The sequence below is a fragment of the Rhipicephalus sanguineus genome, chromosome 1 (genome assembly GCF_013339695.2).
Source record: "Rhipicephalus sanguineus isolate Rsan-2018 chromosome 1, BIME_Rsan_1.4, whole genome shotgun sequence".
Lineage (NCBI taxonomy): Eukaryota > Metazoa > Arthropoda > Arachnida > Ixodida > Ixodidae > Rhipicephalus > Rhipicephalus sanguineus.
The window spans coordinates 296,104,645-296,124,834 of NC_051176.1; the positions used below are offsets into that span (position 1 = coordinate 296,104,645).

Genomic DNA, 20,190 nt, shown 5'->3' on the forward strand with positions numbered 1-20,190 from the left:
AACATGACTACCAGTGTCACAGTAACGCTGTCAAAGAGGCGCTGGTCTGCTCTGAGCAATCAACAAACTACAGTTTCCACACTTGTATATTACTAAAATATTGCAGTTAAAACTCGATCTAATGAAATCTAATTTTACAAAGTTCCCGATATAATGAAGAAATTTTCATTCTCTGGCATATACCCAGAGCGTTCAATGATGTCATCAACCCAAATTTACGAACTAACTTGGCAATAAAACCCAATTCAACGAAGTTTTTCCTGAAATAAATGAGTAAACAGGCGGCGATTTCCTTCTAATTTTGGCACAAACTTTGACCATCCACTCTAGCACTAACGTGTTAAAGCATCTATAGGTGCCCTAGTCACGGTCTTAGCTCTATTTCGACAAGGCTGCAAGCCGCACCCATGTACGGAATGAACTCGGCAGTCGGTAATGCTCTTACGTACCAGATGATGCTAGGTGCAGCGGTGGTTGCTTTTGTTAGTTTATGGCTTATGAGACAGATAGCACTGATCCTGCCTTTGCAGCTTTTTCGCTCAGCCTGCTAGCACAACTGCTACATTCGATCAACATGTCTTTGCATATCAGAAACCTGCCATAGCTTCACATGACCGTCTAACTGGCCTGCATCGCCCGGACATGGAGCCCCCCCCCCAATGTCCGGGCCGCCCTTGGGCTGCCCTCGCGAGTTTTTTACATGTGCAGGTGCAAGTTGGCTGCTAAAACAATGCGGTGATAACTTTTGGGTGTCGCTACATTACAATTTTAGATATTGAAGGACTGAAAAATTCCTTTCCTGATTTGACGAACTTCCCGATTAAACAAAATAATTCGAGCATGGCTATCACTTCGTTAAATTGAGTTTCAGCTCTACTAGTTTCCACACTGTATATTACTACTAATATTTTCATCCTAACTTTCCTTTTAAAGAATAATCTGTCCCATTTATCCCCTTCATCGCGTAGTCTACTTATTATGAAATCTTGCATTAAATAAATCCCATGTGACAGGTTCATCATAAACTGGCTCAACAGTAACAAGTTTTTATTCAGTACCTCAAAGGCAGCATGAATGATCCAGAAAGTGGTCAGTACTGACAGAAAGGAAGAGGGAAAGCAATGCTGGCAGATAGAAATGGCACAGATAGAAGAAGACGTAGAAGACAGGAGGACCAAGAATAGGAACTTGAAGGACAGGACCATAACAGCACTTCACAATTCAAATACCACTGCTCACCTTTAAAAAATGGGTCACAGATACAACGCCGCTCCTCCTTGTCACAAGAACCATTGTTACAATCTTGGGGACATACTTGGGTGCCACAGTCGCTTCCTGTCCAGCCTTGAGAGCAATGGCACACACCATCCACACAATCACCATGGAAGGAACAGTTGTGTGAGCACCCGTTGACGCTGCGCAAGAAAAATGCACCATACGGACACATACTGTGGTCTTAAACAAACCTTCTCTACATCTTACTATTAACGCGATTGTTAGTTTGAAATTGCAGCAGCTGCAAGTATTGTAGCTTTCAGTCGTATCTCATACTAAACTGTCTCCTTTACACAGGCACGAGACAGCACAAAAATGGTAGGTTTACTGTGAGCAGTTACTTTTTTTTTTCACCATGAATAGAGCTCTGTGGTCATATCTTAATAATAAACAAGATCAGATTTGCTTCCAGAAGAGCAATTTACAAGCATTTGCTTTCCTGTATTCCTTTCAGAAAATACTTCTATTCATACATTCACATAACCACTTGACAATAATTCACTCTCACTCTAAATGTTGCTGATGGTGGGAGTAATGGTGGGAGAAAGTGCCAAAAAGTTGAATGAATTCATGAAACAAGTCCTCCACATGCCAAACTGTCCAGGAACCATGTTATGGCAATATAATGGTATGGCTTTGTGTCATAAAGCTACACCATAGGATATGGAACATGCCATATTGAATGGGTCAGGATACTCCTACCACCTGGAGTTTGATAATGCATACCTCGGTTTAAGCACAAAGGCATTTTCGTCCTGATCAGAATATGTACACTGCACCCAGTAATTGAGACCCCAATCACACTGCTTAGTAGCATTAGAACAACACAGCCACTCAGTCACAAATGGTGGGCCTTAAGGTAACACAGAAACAGAGCGACACAAAATTCACAGTATTGTCAAGTAAAAAGAAATTTTACTACATACCTGTAGGTTAAGTTAAATCCGCTCATATTATATACAGCGTCACTGTAAAAATGAACAAAGGCACTCCCAGAATGAGTGACGATTTCTGGAAGCTTTGTAGAGCTTCCTTTTGACAAGAGGAGGCCACTGAAAGAAGAAATAAAATAATAATGTGAACCATTCCACTCTGTGAAGGTGAACGACCAGTGACCCTATTTAGCACACCACAGAGAGACAACACAATTTCGAACCATAGCCGATCACACACCAAGCAACTAAATCTGAAATGTCTGTGTAGAAAGTCCATTTTGAATTTAGAGTATGCTCTTTTAAAGTCTTCCATTTTAGCAGCACGGCACTTGCGTTTTTGTTGTTGCATTCTGTTTCGTGACATGCGTAGTCTTGTCTGGCTTGCTACATACGTTTGGCATTTCATGCAATATCTTAATTTGGGTGTGCTGCCTATGTGTTCCCTTCATTTTTAGTGGACCGATGGAGAGTGGTGAAGTTTGCCCAATTAGTGTGGCACATATGTTTTTGTTGACACACAGGAAAAATATATGAAACCCTAGCCATATGCAACTTCGCTGTAAAAAATTGCAGGCATTTGTCATCACAAAAATTCCAACTGTATAATGGATTGAACATACAAAATATGTGCAGTGGTTCAAGTGCATCTGCCATTTGTAAAGGAGAATAGTGTTACAACCACCCTCCCGACACACCAGAACTTGAAGGAAAGTAGATTTTGAGCACCGAAGACACTGAATAAGTTCCCATATTCTAATGCTTTGCCTCCAAATGGCAATGTTATACTAGAAATTTAAAGTGGTATTTTACATCACCATGACACAAATTTTTAAGATGATTCAAGAAAAAATCTTGCAAAGACGAGGATTGTTTCTGTCTTTCAGGACAGAAACAATCCTTTGACTTTCAGCAAAATGTACTTCACAGCAGTGTATGCCTTATCATTTCCACAAATAATTGCAGAAAAAAAGTGTCTCCAAAAGTGGGATTTGGAGAAGTTGGAGTGGCAGGGCCCATTGCTGGAAAATTCTTTTTGCAGAACTGGAACACAAAATGCAACTGCAATCTCCTCCTTGCTGTCTGGCTTCAAATATTTCTCTTGGCTTCACCTGTTCCAACATTCCCAATAGGTTTTATGCTAAAACCCGTTTGCTTCGACTGCAATAATGAGTGCAGGCCTGTCTGTCATCCACTAAGTACCCAAACCTAATAACTGGACCATATCCATCATCATGCTTCACACAGTGTCTGGATTCCTTGGAAAAAAAATTCAGCTTACTAGATCCATTTCCTCGCAATGATTTCGGAAGAAAAGTATGGTTGTTTGGCACCACAGTGTCCATGTGCTCAGGTTATTGCAGCCTGGGCGTGCAGCCAGCATGCCCTGACTACGAAGAAAAAAATTTTTCCCGCCACTACTCGCCTTCGTTGGATTAGGTTCTTCACGCAGCTAGCATGTGAGTGAGGGGAATGAATCATGAGGCAAGGCAATGGTTCAACACAAAATGTATAATAATGAAACAGCACATGGATGCTACAGATATACGAAAATGAAGCCATCAAAGGAAACGATTCCAACACTAATAAAAACAAGTTTGTCTCATAGGTAGCACCAGGGTAAAGACCAGGAACTTGCAGTCCCACTGGCTTGGAGTGGGGATGTCCCACAAAAAACGGTGTCGAAAAATGGAGCAGGAATGGAGGATAGTCAAATGCTTTAAAAGACAGCAGCAGGCTTGACAAAGGCCTCGCAGTTGTACTGCTCTGATGTGCTGCTGCCACTACAAGCCAGTCTCTTATGTCAGGCCAGAAGGGAAGTGAGAATTTGCGCAAGTACTCTGGTAAATGATGTGCTATTATTTAGTATATTTTGGCTGCAGGGCTATGTCACTGACTGCCCGGAACCGCACAGCACTGGCTGCCTGACGCTTGGTCACCTAAGCAGAACTGTTGCCTTATGAGGCGCAGCTACACTCGCATTTCAGCCTCCTGGTCTCAGTATTGTGAGATTCAAAAGCAGGAATTCACTGTATCAGAATCCTATGGGTAGTTGGTTTTCCAAAATCCAGAAACAGATTCCACCACGAAAAAATATTTACCAGCTGCTAGTACTAGAAAAAAAAAAGTAATACTTTTAATGCATCCTACAGTGCCCACCGCACTGTAGGAAGCAGAGATCATACCATTTTCTTGCATGGTCAATGATATAAGAGTCTCCAAAGACATTTGCATAGATTTCTTTCTTAGCTTTGTAACACAGTAACACACTAAGGGCACGAACATACATACATTATCAACAACAAAGTCGAAAGATTATTTAGTAACAAGCGACACCTATTACTTCAAAATAATGTGAAAGTTTTTTTATGGAAAAGGGAGTGGGTGTGGATCCACAATCATTAGTGCTATATCATCTACTGACTTGACAGCCCCAAAATCTGGTAGGCATGCTTGTATCTGCTACACTGTTCATGACATCACTCTTTCAGTCATATTGCTGCGTGGAGATATTTTCAGTCCAGAAGTTTAGAGTTCACCTTTAGTCCAGATTTTAGGTTGAGATTTGCCCCACATTTTTTCATTCAGGGTATTTCTAAATGTACAAATGTTCAACAAAATATGCTCATTTTATTTTACGCAAATGTGTATTTTATAACATTCTAAGGGCATAGGTGTATGCACCAAGACATGTGGACACTGTACATATTTTCATTAATGTGTTTGGTTGCGAGTACTTCACTGGTACTATTTTTCTCTCTGCCACCTATTTCACTGCCAGCACAATGATCAGCACTGTTTGTTGTACCTGCGTACAGAATTGGAATCCAGTAAAACTGCTGTTTAGAGCAGCTTTCATTCCTGTCCTAGTGCCTTTCACTCTTAGAAGTACAATTCTTGAAAGTTCTTTTTGTACAGAAAGAGTATTGAATAAAATGTCTGTCTGTCCTCTTACGCCACACCAGTGACCCAAGTTGTCTACTAGCTGGGGCCATTCTGCTGTCATAATGCCACAATTAAGCGTCATCATTCAGTCACCATCGTGTCATCAGTCGTTGCGTTGTCATCATGGTTGTTCCATCGCCATCATTTCATAATCTTCATACCATTGTATGAAGATTATCCTGCTGTAGTCATGCCATTGTAATAATTTCTTCCGTTTTCTTTCCTTTTCTTTCTGTTGACATCATTCCTCCATCATTCCATTGTAATCACAATCAAGCTGCCCGTGCCATGCTGTTATCAGGGCGTCATTGCCAAGCATTTGTTGTGTTGTTGTCATGATGCAGTCATCATCACTGTCATCGTGCTGTTCTCATCGCACCATTGTCCTCATTTCAGCATTGTCATCTCCCTCTCATATCACCATCATTCCATTGAAATAATACCATTGTCATTCAATTGTGATACGTTTCTGTCGTACTGCATTACCATGCTACCATTGCAATTTCATCGTGGATGTTCCATCATAGATATTCCAGCTTCATCATCCAACCTTCATCATACTGTGAACGCCCTGTCATCACCTTCATAAAGTCATTGTCATGCCATAACTGTTATATACCATCGTCCTCATTTAAAAATCGTTGTTACTTTATGATCAAACACAATGCAAGGCAAAAAAAAAAAAAACACTCAAGACCTTCCTTATGCTGTTTTACTTAAAGGGACACTAAAGTGAAACAATAAATTAGTTTAGACTGAAAAATAATACTCTGGGAGCCCTAGTGTCATTAATTTCCCCACCATAGAGGAGAAAATCAAGGTCAGAAGTTTTACTTTTAAATTTACCACCGAAATCTCCGATTGTGACGTCACGGATTTCAAAGTGTTTTTTTGCATTTTGGCCACATTGGCTCAACGAAATTTCCTGAAACATGGTATATAAAGTCCCTGGCTCCCTCAGAAAACAATGTACTTCATTGTTACTGATTAGGAACTACGTAGGCCCTAGTAGGTGCTGGCAAAATCGGTGACGTCACGGTGATTGTTGCAGGAACTTCAAGGTGGCTCCGTCACCCGCATTTTATTTTTACACATTTTCTTGCTCACCAAGCATCTTACTGTGGCAAGTGTGATGTTTTTGATATCATGGACGAGTAATTTACTAATACGAGAAAAATCGCTTTTCTCTTTAGTGTCCCTTTACGGAAGCCTTTTAAAATACTACATAGCATAAAGCAGAGATGCCATAGGACCACATCATTTTCTTATATGGTATATGATGCAGGCAGTTACCAATGCATGCAGTGCTATTTGCCTAACTTTCTTATGTTCTAGACCAGGAGTTGGCAACGTGTGGCCCACAGGGCAGTATTGCGCGGCCCTCGGCTCGATGTCAAAACCCACTCCTCTCCCCTTGTCAATTTCTATCTGAAGGCCGACATGGCAGTTTAGACATCAAATGGGGTTATACAGGAACAAAGAAAGATCGTTTCCAGTTGGCATTGTCCCCCATCTTCACACTTAGCCAAATAGCGTCTTCCCTTTCTTTCCTTGCACAGCTCCAAAAAAGAGGGCAGAAAGATTCTTTATGGAAGTACTACATCTGAGAGGGACTTTGATCCAAGAATCTCCAAGTTTATATCAACACTTGGATATTCTTGGTATTCTCGAAGGTGAAGTTCATCAAATCAAACTTGCGTTCCCGACTAACCGATGACCACCTCCACGACTTTCTGCGTCCATCGGCGAGAAACCATGATGCTAATATTCGCGAGATGGCTAAGAATGTTCAGCACCAAAATTTGCACTCAAAGAGGGCTTTTTTTTTTTTTTTCGCTTGTAACCTATGTTTATGAAAAATGGCAACCTTGTATCATGCACGCTGAAAATAAACATGATTTCTATTCCAGTTATGTTATTGTCAATTCGCCGATTTTTTTGTGCTTGCCAGCAAAGCCCCCCCCCCCCCCCGATTTGCCGTGCAGCCCCCACCGTATCGGCCTCATGAAACTCAGCCCTCCGCCTCAAAAGGTTACCGACCCCTGTCCTAGACAATTAAGGTGGCTTTATTGTTACATAAATATTGTTCCATAGTTGTCATCATGCAATCATCATGCTGTCATCATGGTCATGGGCAACCCTGGCAAGCAAGTATCACAGCAAAGTGGGCCAATCCCACAGGCAATGTATGTCACATACACCTTACGCGTAGAAATTTAGAGGGACACTAAAGAGAAACAATGAATTGGTTTAGATCGACAAATTGTTCTCTGAGAACTATAATGTCGTTAAGTTCGCCATCATAGGTTTATTAATAGAGGAGAAAATCAAGTTCAAAGTTTCCTTCTTAAATTTCGCGCCGAAATCTCCCCACATGACGTCACGGATTTCAAAGTGTATTTATCGTATTTTGGCACCATTGGCTCAAAAAAAATTACCCCAAACTTGGTATGCTAAGTCTATGGCCCCTTCAAAGGACAATGTAATTAATTTTTACCGATTAGGAACTACGTAGTCCCTAGTAGGCACCGTCAAAACATGTTGCATCACGGCGAATGGTGCAGAAACTTCAGGGTGGCGTCGCCACCCACATTTTGTTTTTTCGCGTCTTCTCACTTACTAAGCGTCTTCTTGCAGCAAGCTTGGTGTTTTTGGCATCGTGAAAGAGTAATTTACTAATATGAGAAAAATCGTTTTGCTCTTTAGTGTCCCTTTAAGAATAACCACTACAGATAGTAAATACAGACGTCTTCAGCGATATGGCATGTTGCTGCACTGCTTGAATATTAATTGCATTATTGTTAACAGTCACTGCAAGATGGGTTCTGCCACAATTTGAGCTGTGCAAGTCCTTTATACTTCGGATTTGTCGTTAACTTGTGCTCACCTGCTCTATCACATGCTATCAGTTTTTCTTAACATTCTGGTACATACTTCAACACAGTATCCTACTGTTGCTTATGCATGCATAAAAGGTTGATGAAAATATGAGTGGCCATGCCAAACCTACCGTAACATCATGGCACTCTCATGATTCAAGATAAAGCCTGGGTTGGGCACAATACTTGAGACTAACTATATGAAGTGTGTTAAAAAGGAAACCAAACTTTTGCTGTAAAGTCTTTAGTGCTTATTGTACAACATTCTGAGCACTGTTCCCTCAAGGTAGTCCCCTCTACATGCAATACACCGCTCCCACAATTTCTTCAATTTTAGGAGAACCTCCTGGAACACACTTTTTGGGATGGCGAAGGCACGCATTCCACTTAATCTCTTTTATGGTTTGGAAACAGCATCCTTTCAACATTGTTTTAAGTTTTGGAAACAGGAAAAAGTGCTGGATCTAGGTTTCTAGGATGCTGTGGAAAAGGTATGTATGTGTAAGCCGGCACATAGCCATGATACAACATGCAAGTCTTGTTTCCCCACAATCACAAGGCAAGAAATATTTAGGAGTTGAAACTCCACTCTTTGCGAAATGCCCCGCTCCCGCGGAGCCACATCATGCTAACAGCATCTCACGGCTGACAAGGAAATTACTGCCATTTCGGTTGTAAAGAGAACCAATCTCGTGCGTTGCTCCTGTTCTGCCTAGACACAGAGCACATTCGACTGCGTGCGTTTCTTGCTCTGACGACACGGACTCCTAGCTTAAGCACGCGGGAAATGACAACAAAAAATTAACGTGCCCCCTAAAGCGAATTCCAGTGCCATCTGCTCAAACACGCTGCCGAAGAGAGCGCATGTGGACGTGCTTCTGCTTCGCCAAGCCGTTAGCTCCGTCCCCCTCCTGCCCGCTCCATGGCTGCCACTCCACATTGTCAGTTGATGTGCCTCTGTCTGCACCCGTATCGACGAGAGTTACACCTCCTAAATGTTTCTTGCTCTGTGGCCACAATTCAGGCCTCTTACAGCACATAGGATTTTTTGGTAAACTTGCTTGTTTACCATTTGACCATGTGGTACATATTCCTGATGAACAATGCCTTTGCAGTAAAGGAAGAGCAGCCAACATCACCTTGATCTCTGACCGCCTCGTGTGCTTTTTTTGAGCGAGGGGACCCTTTGCCCCCCCCCCCCTTTGCGACAACAGCACCTTAAAACCAAGGCTCGTCACCTGTTATACCAAGCTTTACCAAGTTTGTGGCAAAATTTCACAAATAGACATGTTGTTGTTCACGCTCTTTCATTGTCACTTTGGTACTAATCCGATGAGCCAAATGTGCACGTGCCGGCTTCTGTGGCTGCAGCTTGCCAATCAACGGTCAGAGCGAAATGCGGCAATTTGCAGTTCGCTGTCCAAGCTTGCCGTTACGTGTGCTTGTTGGCTGGAATGCGCTCCCTCTGCCTGTTGGCAAGCTATTTCAAAAGTTTGGTTTCTTTGTGAACACACCTTGTATGTTGCATGCAGTAAACAACAATGCAATATGCCATGATTAGTAAGTCAATCAGCCATTGCAAAAAAAGAAAAAAGACACCCTGTAATTTTTTGGTACATCCTTTCAAGCACTTAAAGTCTTACATTTTGCAACTAAGCAGCAAATGTCCACTGCTCCAGTAGCACTGAACTTTTTTCTGCTATGGTTATTAACAGCATATTGAATCTTGTAACCAATGGGTGCTTACAGCAACCACAAAGCAGTGTAATAAAACCAAGTTTCAAACTGCAACTTAACTACATGTAAAGCACACTTGAGTGCACAAAACTACACCCTAGTACAAGCATAAAAGTTTCAAAACATCACAATACTAAAAGACATTCTTGAGAAGATTCTTATGATTTTCATTATGTTAAGAAAACAAAATATTTCAGGACAACTAGCATTATCTTCCAGCACTGCATAGGCGGTCATTGGTACAGAAGCTGCGCAGAGTATCACCACAATCCCCCTCAAGGTAGCAAAGGAAACAAACACAGTGACAATACTAACAGCTTTGGACACCGAAAATTACGCTTTGCACTGAACCTGCCTTTGAAACTATTTGGTAAAAACAGGCCAATGCCAAATGCCAGACAATGGGCAAAAGCACTTCCTGCAGTTACTCTTTGCAAACGTAACATTTAGAATAATTTCTCTTGAAATATTTAACTGCATTCACATGGGGGTATATGTTTTCTTAAGTAGGCAGGAAGCGCAACCTGGGGACAAATAATGAAGTGTACATGTTCTGATCTTCTTCAGCCCTCAAAGGATACAAAAAGAAAACAACTGAAAATGTAGGACAAGATGATTGATTTTGTATGGCAGCCACACTACTAGCAGTAAATGTCTGTGCTGCTCAGACAAGGCAGAAGTTCAGAGGAAGATGGAACCTTGAAGAGACGAAAAATTCCTGAACACAATGGAGCCAACGTTTCGACGAGTGGACTTGTCCTCGTCGATGCAGAGTATATCATTTCTGTTTTTGATTTTTTACTAACAGATCCACGTATAATTAACAATTAACAAAAGCTACTCAACATAAATTCAGTATATCAAACTACAGAATATGTACATAAAGTATTTACACATGGTGCAGTTCCTTAAACACAAATTTGACACTGTGTTAAAGGTAAGATGCAATCTGAAAACATTGTGAATGATGCTCATAGTGCAGATGCATCATCTAAAGTAACACAACAGCAATTAGAAGAAATTTCAGAGACCTTTTCAGCTTCTAAAATCCAAGTATGAGCTAGGTGATAAGGAAAAACATTTGATGAAACTGTGGCAAAAAGGCGTGAAACAATACGAATAGCAAACAGGCACACATAGCGCCATGCTCTGTGTGCCTGCTGGCCATTCACCTCACCTTTTGGGGATGTTTCATTTAAAAATGTTTTTTTTCAGGTTCTTCACATATCATTTTGACCCAAAAGAAAGGAGCAGGTAAAAAAATTTCACCAAGCTCTTATTATAACTAAACCCAAATATGCAAATAAATAGATCCGGCTTACAAGTTACATCTGACCAAGATACAAACAAATAACCAACACAAATGTTCACAGAAACGTGGTGCCTTTGTGATTAACAGTGGACTTGCATTGTCAGAGTAGCAACTGCTTGTTTCGACTAACCAGAAGCAGAACAACACAGCCAATGTCTATCCTAACATATAACTTGTAATACCCATAGTGGCAACCATCACCTCAATCTAGCTAAAGTAAATTCCAATAAAATCTAACTGCATGTAGCATTACACTGCTACACAGTAAGACTGTGCCATGTGTAGATCCCTGTGTGCAGCAAACCTGCCAGTGACTGTGTGCCTTTTAAATGCTTCATCTGTTGCACAGTGGTGATGATTATTCAATAGATGTATACTGCAAGCTATTCACATATCAATTTTAAGCTATCTTTGCTGGATAGTGCTGCAGTGACAACTATGACTTGGCTTCAGAGAGTCTCACATACAACTACTGTGGGCAGAAAATGAATTTAGATCAGCCTATGTTCTCACAGCAATAAATACTGCCATAACCAAGTCACTGGCTATACTTTAAAACACTGCTACAAAGCTTGGTTTCTAACTAAATGAAATTGTTTACATGCTAGTGAGTCATGCATGGACTGCAATAACTAAGGAATCAAGTATGCATTTTTTGCCTTCATTATTTGATGAATTCAATGAGTAAGGTACCTAAAATAGGTCAAGAAAAAGTACACTGAAAAATCAACACGCCAGAAATGACCACTGAATGGTAGACATTGCGCAAACTACCAGTGGCGGTCTGTGACCATAAACAAACACTGTAATTAGTTAGCCATTCACATACAGGCTACAGCCCACTTACATGCACCACATTAGTAGTGTTGCATTAAAAGACACATTCCCAAAGTTGAACAAATTAATGAAGTGAACAAGACATGATTCACAACATTTCTTTTTCACGTACTTTCTTACAAGTGAACAAGGTAACTGTAAATAGTGCCCTACTGATTAGCAATCGGTGCAAGGAACATAAATGCGACACTTCAAACAGAAAATGTGCCAGGCCTTAAAATGAAACAAGTTATAATTGCTTCTTGCCTGTATGCTGCCACCATGGGAGCAAACATGGAGTCGCCGTCATACACATACAGATGGTCCCAGCCACACTCAGTCTCAAAATGTGTAAACTCAAACCTAATAGTGGCATTATGAATGCCGCTTTCAATAAGCCATGTACACTTCATATCCTTGCTGTAGTTTCCTATCCCATTGGTGATTACACCATTTGGCTCTGTCAATCTGAAAGACAAAGGAAGAGTGATATTAATGTTATGAAGCTCTCCTATTCAAGACGACACTGGAAAGCATGAACAAGTCTGGAATTCTGAAGACATGGAACACTAAGTCATTAGGTCTTTAGCTGAACTACACACACTAATGATTTAGAAAATAATCACTCCCGCAAAAGTATATGCCAAGGAATTAATAGGATAAACTACAGGCATAAATCCATGGCTCTTGCAACAGTAGGACATTGTGAGCACACTGTTCAACACTTCTGTTGCAGGAATCTGCACTTTCACCTACCATACAATGGAGCAACTGCCACACATAATTTCAGTGTGTTTCTGTTGCAGTGTCACCTGTAACCAATGCATTCACTTCACGCAAGGCAATCGCTGCTTTATAATATTGCCCAGAATATATTCCACTGATTAACAACCTACTGAAAAAAAACCTTGGAGGTAAAATTCTAGTGCATCCCGCCACGAAACAATTTCTGCGTAATTCTAACTTCAGATGTTCATTTTCACACTAAATTCACGCAATCTGCATTCATTCAAACAGACTGTTTATTATGATATGCTGCACTTGATCGCAACAATAGCAAGGCGGCAGTCACACCGAGTTACAGATACACACGCTTTATTAAGCTGCTGCAAGATCAAGTTATCTTCTGCCCCACTAGCAGCTGCTTCAGCATCACCTGATGTTAAGCTTTCTGTCAGCAGATGATGTCCACCCACATTGCTTTTTTTTAAGGGGTTGGTGCTGTCTGTATAAAAACAGGTCCCAATAATTTGCACAAAGTATTATGCAGGTGAAAAGATGGAGTGATTGTCTCTGAAAACAAAGGAAAAGGAGCTGTATTTGTCCAATGCAAAAAAAAAGCTGTGTCTTCTTGCTATAAACTTGATCGAGTTTTTTTTTTTTTTTTAACACATACCAGCATTTAAATATCTGGTCACTGCTACCTCTTTGTCAAAAAGGTTTGTGTAGTTTTTTATTTGTACCCTTCTACCTTCCATCATCTTGCTTTTGTCATACCTGTGCCACACATTACAAAAAAATGACATTCGGTCATTGACATCCTAATTTCCCTAATGATTTTCTTCTCTTGGCAGAGCTGCCACACGTCCAGATATTCAGTGGTGTTTTATCCGATGATGATGATGACAGCATTATAGGAAGTGAGCAATTTTATGAGAATAATTAAAAAACATACATGCATTTGCATGTTTATTTTGCCCTTTAGGAGTCATGAAGCATTAAAAAATAAGTATATTAGCCTGAGTTTGTAGCTGTACATTAAAATGTTGCAACTGACGATATTAACATTGGCCTTTACGTGCCCAATTCAAAGAATATAAGGAAGACGGCACAACCCATGACAAATCCACTGCAATGCCAACCTAAATATGTGTACTAAGCACATCTCCTGTACTGAGTGTATGAACGTTGCAGTTGAAAGTTGTGCATAAATTATTTTCCACATGATACGCACTACTTCAAATGTGTCCATTATACTGCACTGCACAAGTTAAGGTGTTGGAGAGTGCATTTTGCAGTCAAAACGAGTTTTGGAGAAAACATTAAATAGTGAACATTTCAGGCAAATGTCATTACGTTTATCTGTGTGGCGTCACATAAAAGACATCAAAATTTAAGGCATTAGGAAGTTAGTTATGTTCTGTGCCCATGTGGCATGGGAATAAAATATTTTACCTGCAATTCTTCCCTCACCCCTCAGAAATATGATCCTAGAGAACCTGGCTGCATGTGCCAAAGTGCAATACAAAGATCAGGAATTTACAGACATATTTATTATCACATTTTTACCTGCTTTGCATAGTTTCCACTCTACCATGGCACACTCTACTGTTTACAAAAGAAGCTGCCACTGTGCAAGCACACATTTTATCTTCTCATTGCCCCAGCTGTTGTTACATCTGTGATCCGATCAAGAAATATCTTCACATGCACCTCTGGGAATCAAAACGAGATTCCCAGGCATTCTAGGCATTGAATTCTTAAGGAGGAAGCAAATATTTCAAAACAAAGATTACTTAAAACTGAATGTGGGCATGATGTAAGCAATGTGACTGCACTATGTACCTCCCAGGCATGAACAAATGCCCCATTCAAGTTCATCAAGCTGAAGCAACAAACCTAAAAAATCAGCCCATCCAGATGAATTAATTCAATAGGTGCATCCTAAATAAAAATCAAAAACAGCATCCTGCTTCTGGCTGCATGAGTATGTTGTGTCCACGACCAGGACTCGCGAAGCAGTGGTAATGAGCGTCAAATGATGTTCACCACATGAAAGCACACTAGCACCCCAATGGCATAGCAACTGCTCGCTGAATCAGAATGGCCTTCCCTTTCAACAATGGATGCACAAACTGCTGCTAGAGATGCTTCTGCCACAGCACAGTTGCAAATTACATATAACCACACCGTTTACTATTCTTGAAAGGTAAGACACTAAAATATGAATCATGGTTAGCGAGGTTCCCAAGTTTTTGAAATTGTTTTTGCATGTTTAAGGGCCTGCATTCTTCTGCAAATGTTTTTTCTTAGCGAGAAAATTAGGACAGATCTAACTCTGCATATATGGTTTTAAGAAGTAAATGTGGTGCCTGTCCCTTCAAAATTCAGGAGTTATCCAAGGCCAAAACTGCAAATACCCCGGAGGTTTCTTCCAAAAAAAAAAAAAACTTTTCCGCATAAAATTACAATTTATAAAGGGAGTGGATATTCGCCCGGCATCCGGCTGAATAGCGCGAGCGGAACTTGGCCGGCAGTGTCTCCTTATTGGCCGGCTGTAGTCACGTGGTTAATGCCGGCATCCTGTGGCGAAAAGCGCTTTGCCGGCACGGGTATTTGCCGAGTGTCATTTCGCGAGCGGCCGTCAAGCGAAGAATGCCGACATTTAGTGAGAGAACAATATTATATGCCGGTAGTTTGACTTACCCACGCCGTCGCCACATCTGAAAACGCACGCCGTGACGGCAACAGTTGTCCGGTTCTGGTTTGAGCGGCAGTTTGCTTTTGCGGCAGGCCGTCAAGCGACGAGCGCCGGCACTTAGCGCACGGGTATTTGCGAGTTTCATTTCGCGAGCGGCCGTCAAGCGAAGAGTGCCGGCATTTAGTGCGGGAACAATTACATGCCGGTAGTTTGACTTACCAACGCCGTCGCCACGTCTGAAAACGCACGCCGCGACAGCAAGAGTTGTCTGGTTGTGGTTTGACCGGCAGTTTGCTTTCGCGAGCGGCCGGCCGTCAAGCGACGAGCGCCGGCACTTAGCGCGGAGACAATTATTTGCCGGTAGTTTTACTTATCAATGGTATAGCCTCCCCTGAAAACAGGCAGCTGTGACTACTACGACGGCACAAGTCGTCCGGTTGTGGTGTGACCGGCAGTTTGCTTTCGCGAGCGGCCGGCCGTCAAGCGACGAGCGCCGGCACTTAACGCGGAGACAATTATTTGCCGGTAGTTTTACTTAAAACAGGCTGTGACTACTACGACGGCACAAGTCGTCCGGTTGTGGTTTGACCGGCAGTTTGCTTTCGCGAGCGGCCGGCCGTCAAGCGACTAGCCGATACATGTCAAGATAGTGTGACGGAGTCCCGTCACGTCGGTGACAAACATGGTGAAATAAAGGGGGAAAAAGTCACCGACGATTACGATACCACCTAATATTCTGAGCGCAACCGTTTAGGTGTTATCCTCAGTGGTAAAATTCTTTTGAAGAAGATGTGGAAACAAAGCCAGATTTGCTGAACTGTGGTGTTTTGGATGAGTGCATGGACATCAACCTTGTGAGGCCCTTTTTCAGCAGTGATGCATGGCTCGCTATAACGAGCACAGTGAAGGTAAAACATATAAATGCACCAGTGGGAATGTGAACAGTGTCACGAAGAGCTTGAGAAGTTTGACTCTATTTTTTGTGATTGGTGTCTTTGCTGGTACCATATACCTTGCACATTGTTGAAGAGGCAGCCAAAAAAGAAACTGTGGCAATGTTCCAAGTGTGTGTGACTAATATATACGTCAACATTGTGCATTGGCTTTCACGTCAACATTGTACAAACAACTTTGTTACTTGTTATTGATGGCTTGCATTGATGTCATTGAAAGCACTGTGTTGGAGCACCAGCATGTGGGGACGTGGTGTTTGCGATGCCACATTAATGTTATCAAAACATCACATGCATGTACTTTTGTTATTTGCACACAGAGATGTTCCTGCCATGTTCTTTTCACATAGACGAAACTTGTTTGTCATCAGAGCCACCATCGTGCAGTGCCAGTTCATTCAGAAGCTGCGTCTATGACATCATGTGCAAGCCATTCTAAAATGACCTTTTGTGTACCATGCAACAACAACAAAAAAAGTGAGAGATGTCATGGAGACAATGAAGGGTTTGACTGGCACTGTAGCTGGTATCATACCCCTCCACCTGATTTGAGGTAGCCAAAGAAGAAACTGTGCAATGTTCCCACTGCGGGTGACTTTTGACAATATTTATGTGCATATCTTGACCTTTGACAATATTTATGTGCATATCTTCCATGTTAAAATTGTTTAAAACTGAGACGTGCTACTTTTTTATATCACCTGACGTACCTTTTGTGTAGAGTTTGACCTCTACTAATTGCCATTATCATACCCCTCCATCTGATTTGAGGTAGCCAAAGAAGAAACTGCAATGTTCCCACTGCGGGTGACTTTTGACAACATTTATGTGCATATTTTCCATCTTAAAATTGTGTAAACTATGACTTGTGTTGCCTTTTATAACGCCTGAAATTACTTTTTGTGTACAGCGCAACAAGAAAGAAAAAGCAAAGTGAGGAGTGTGTTGTCGACATTCAAAGACAAATTCAGGAGAAGATGGAAGCTTGCAGAGAGTAAAAAAAATCCTTGAAAAGGCATGTTGCTGGCGCCAACATTTCGACAGGTGGACTTGTTATCATCAAGGCTGCCCTGACAAAGCAGGCCAGTTTGTCGAAATGTTGGCTCCAGCGACATTCCCAGGCCAAGGACTTTTTCATCTCATAGAAACGCACAAGATGTTCAGTAGCGCCTTTGCTGATATCATACATAGCCCTTCCATATGTCATCAGAAGCAGCCAAAGAACAAAAATATGTAACTTTCGTGTGAGTATTGTGCATTTCAGAATTTTTCGTAACCTCTAAATGTCTGACATTAATTTTGGCAACATGGAAATAAAAAACTGAAACACGACCCCCCCCCCCCTTTTTTTTTTCACTCCAATGTGCACTATGAAAGGCAACGGTACACTTGCGAAGTTCGCAGGGAATTCAAAGTGGAGGATATACCATCAGGTTCTGACTGAGTTAAACGAAGTAACAGCGCAAATGCCGGTCAAACCACAACCGGACGACTTGTGCCGTCGTAGTAGTCACAGCATGTTTTCAGGGGAGGCTATACCACGGATAAGTAAAACTGCCGGCAAATAATTGTCTCAGCGCTAAGTGTCGGGATCGTCGCTTGACGGCCGGCCGCTCGCGAAAGCAAACTGCCGGTCAATTACCACAACCGGACGACTTGTGCCGTCGTAGTAGTCACAGCCTGTTTTCAGAGGAGGCTATATACCATGGATAAGTAAAACTACCGGCAAATAATTGTCTCCGCGCTAAGTGCCGGCGCTCGTCGCTTGACGGCCTGCCGCTCGCGAAAGCAAACTGCATGCCGGTCAAGCCACAACCGGACGACTTGTGCCGTCGTAGTAGTCACAGCTGCCTGTTTTCAGGGGAGGCTATACCATGGATAAGTAAAACTACCGGCAAATAATTGTCTCCGCGCTAAGTGCCGGCGCTCGTCGCTTGACGGCCGGCCGCTCGCGAAAGCAAACTGCCGGTCAAACCACAACCAGACAACTGTTGCCGTCACGGCGTGCGTTTTCAGATGTGGCGAGGGCGTGGGTATAGTCAAACTACCGGCATATAATTGTTCTCTCACTAAATGCCGGCACTCTTCGCTTGACGGCCGCTCGCGAAATGACACATCGGCAAATACCCGTGCCGGCAAAGCCCTTTTCGCCACAGGATGCCGGCATTAACCACGTGACTACAGCCGGCCAATGAGGAGACACTGCCGGCCAAGTTCCGCTCGCGCAATTCAGCCGGATGCCGGGCGAATATCCACTCCCATTTATAAAGTTGCGTCATGCATAAATATCTTTAAAAAATTGCACGTGCAGTAAACTATGCAATGCTACCCTAAAAGACGGTAATAACGACAGATAACAAAAGTCTACAAGCATTACAAATTATAACCACATAGCCTAAAAAAGACGTGGGACCATTTAACGGAGAACAAGTTGCGCTACATCTGGTTTTGATTCCTGCGGCTGATAATGGGGCTTTAAACCTTTTTAGCAGAGAAATGAGAAATCCACTCGGCTAAAACCCGCTATATGAAGCCTTAAATGGCAACAACATATATGGCGATGCATTAAACGTGTACCTACCTACTGAGGCGATTTGCAAATGAAAACAGTGCCTCATGTATCGGGTCGCAACGATCGCTCCAGGCCTACGACCACAGAAGCAAGAACAGCATCCGGTCCGGCTACATTCAATGCATGTCCTTTTTTATTTATCGCTTTACTGCTCCGGAGATCGAGCTTTCATGTGTAAACACTTCGCTTTAAAAGATTAGCTTTTCGCACTGCGGATGATGACAAGCGCTGATCCGTTAGCATCACTCGCAGCATCCGACCGCCACCTGTTACTCGGCTCCACTGCAGCATCAGGGCTGCCTGCGAGTACAAAGCTCCGATCTGCACGTGAGCCACTCAGTGCAGATCGCAGATTTGGTATTGCAAGCAGTATGCCACGGGTGAAACTGCACTGCCAGAGCACACATCAAAAATGGGCGAATGCACTAGGTTAAATTCTAGCTGCATCCCCAGAGTTCCACACCCCGTTTTTGCCTAACAGGGCATTTCTGTTTTAACACTTATTTCCCTCGAAACTTGCACTGATTATGACAACGCCACGCGTGCAAGCATGAAAATAAATGCTTGGGATACGGCGAGAAAACAAAAAAGAGGGCATCGACCAAGACCACCGCGAAGGCATGGCGCACGGACGACGCTTCGCACAGCTCCCGACGGTTTCCTTGCGACGGATCGCTGCCTGACAGTAGCGCTGTGCGAATGAACGAGTAGAAATGCCGTTTTACCTCACTCGACCACCACACCGTTGACAGCCAGGGCCCTGCCAGCCAGGGTAACATAAACAACGTCCGTCCCCCGTGCAGTTCCCGTGCCAGCACTCGGCATCACCGCATAACGTCCTTTGGGCGTCGGAAAGCTGCCATGCGCACAGTAAGAGCACGAAGAGTATCATTAGCCAGCATCGTGGATCGAAAAGATGTAGCCGTTTTCTTCTAGACTTCTTTCTAACCATACAAAAGCAGATAACAAATTCCATCATCGGAGTGCCATGTCCTCGGATATTTGGGCGGACGTGGGAAAGCACCGCCAGGGTCGCCGCTGTCGTCTGCATCAGTATGCGTAGTTTCGGGCGCTCAAAAATTCTTATTTCGCTAATATCGCGGCGAATTTTTGACATCAAACAAATAAAAATTATAGTGAATTACATGTATGCGCTTACGGTTGTTCAATACAAAATCCAATGACACAATTTTTAGAGCGGCGCCATTTTTAAAGAGAGCAACAGCTGATAGTTCCCCTGGGTACACTCTACCCTGGGCCAGTTAAAAGTTGTCTTGCACTTGGGGGAGGTCGGCCACGGCCGCTCCTCCTCGTGATCGAATACATGTACCCGTCATGCTGACTATA

At 42.5% G+C, this 20,190-nt stretch overlaps 1 protein-coding gene across 1 annotated transcript in view; it reads right to left on the reverse strand.

Moving 5' to 3' along the window:
• LOC119379308 (attractin-like protein 1) overlaps positions 1-19,859 on the reverse strand; it is a 94,070-nt gene extending 74,211 nt beyond the window's left edge. Inside the window, exons 1-4 of the mRNA XM_037648582.2 lie at positions 19,569-19,859; positions 12,165-12,365; positions 2,202-2,327; positions 1,240-1,415 (exon numbers count right to left, since the gene is read on the reverse strand). Of these exons, the coding sequence (XP_037504510.1) occupies positions 1,240-1,415; positions 2,202-2,327; positions 12,165-12,365; positions 19,569-19,822 (757 nt within the window). The 5' untranslated portion in view covers positions 19,823-19,859. The remainder of the gene's footprint in view (positions 1-1,239; positions 1,416-2,201; positions 2,328-12,164; positions 12,366-19,568) is intronic.
• Positions 19,860-20,190: the final 331 nt, after the last annotated feature.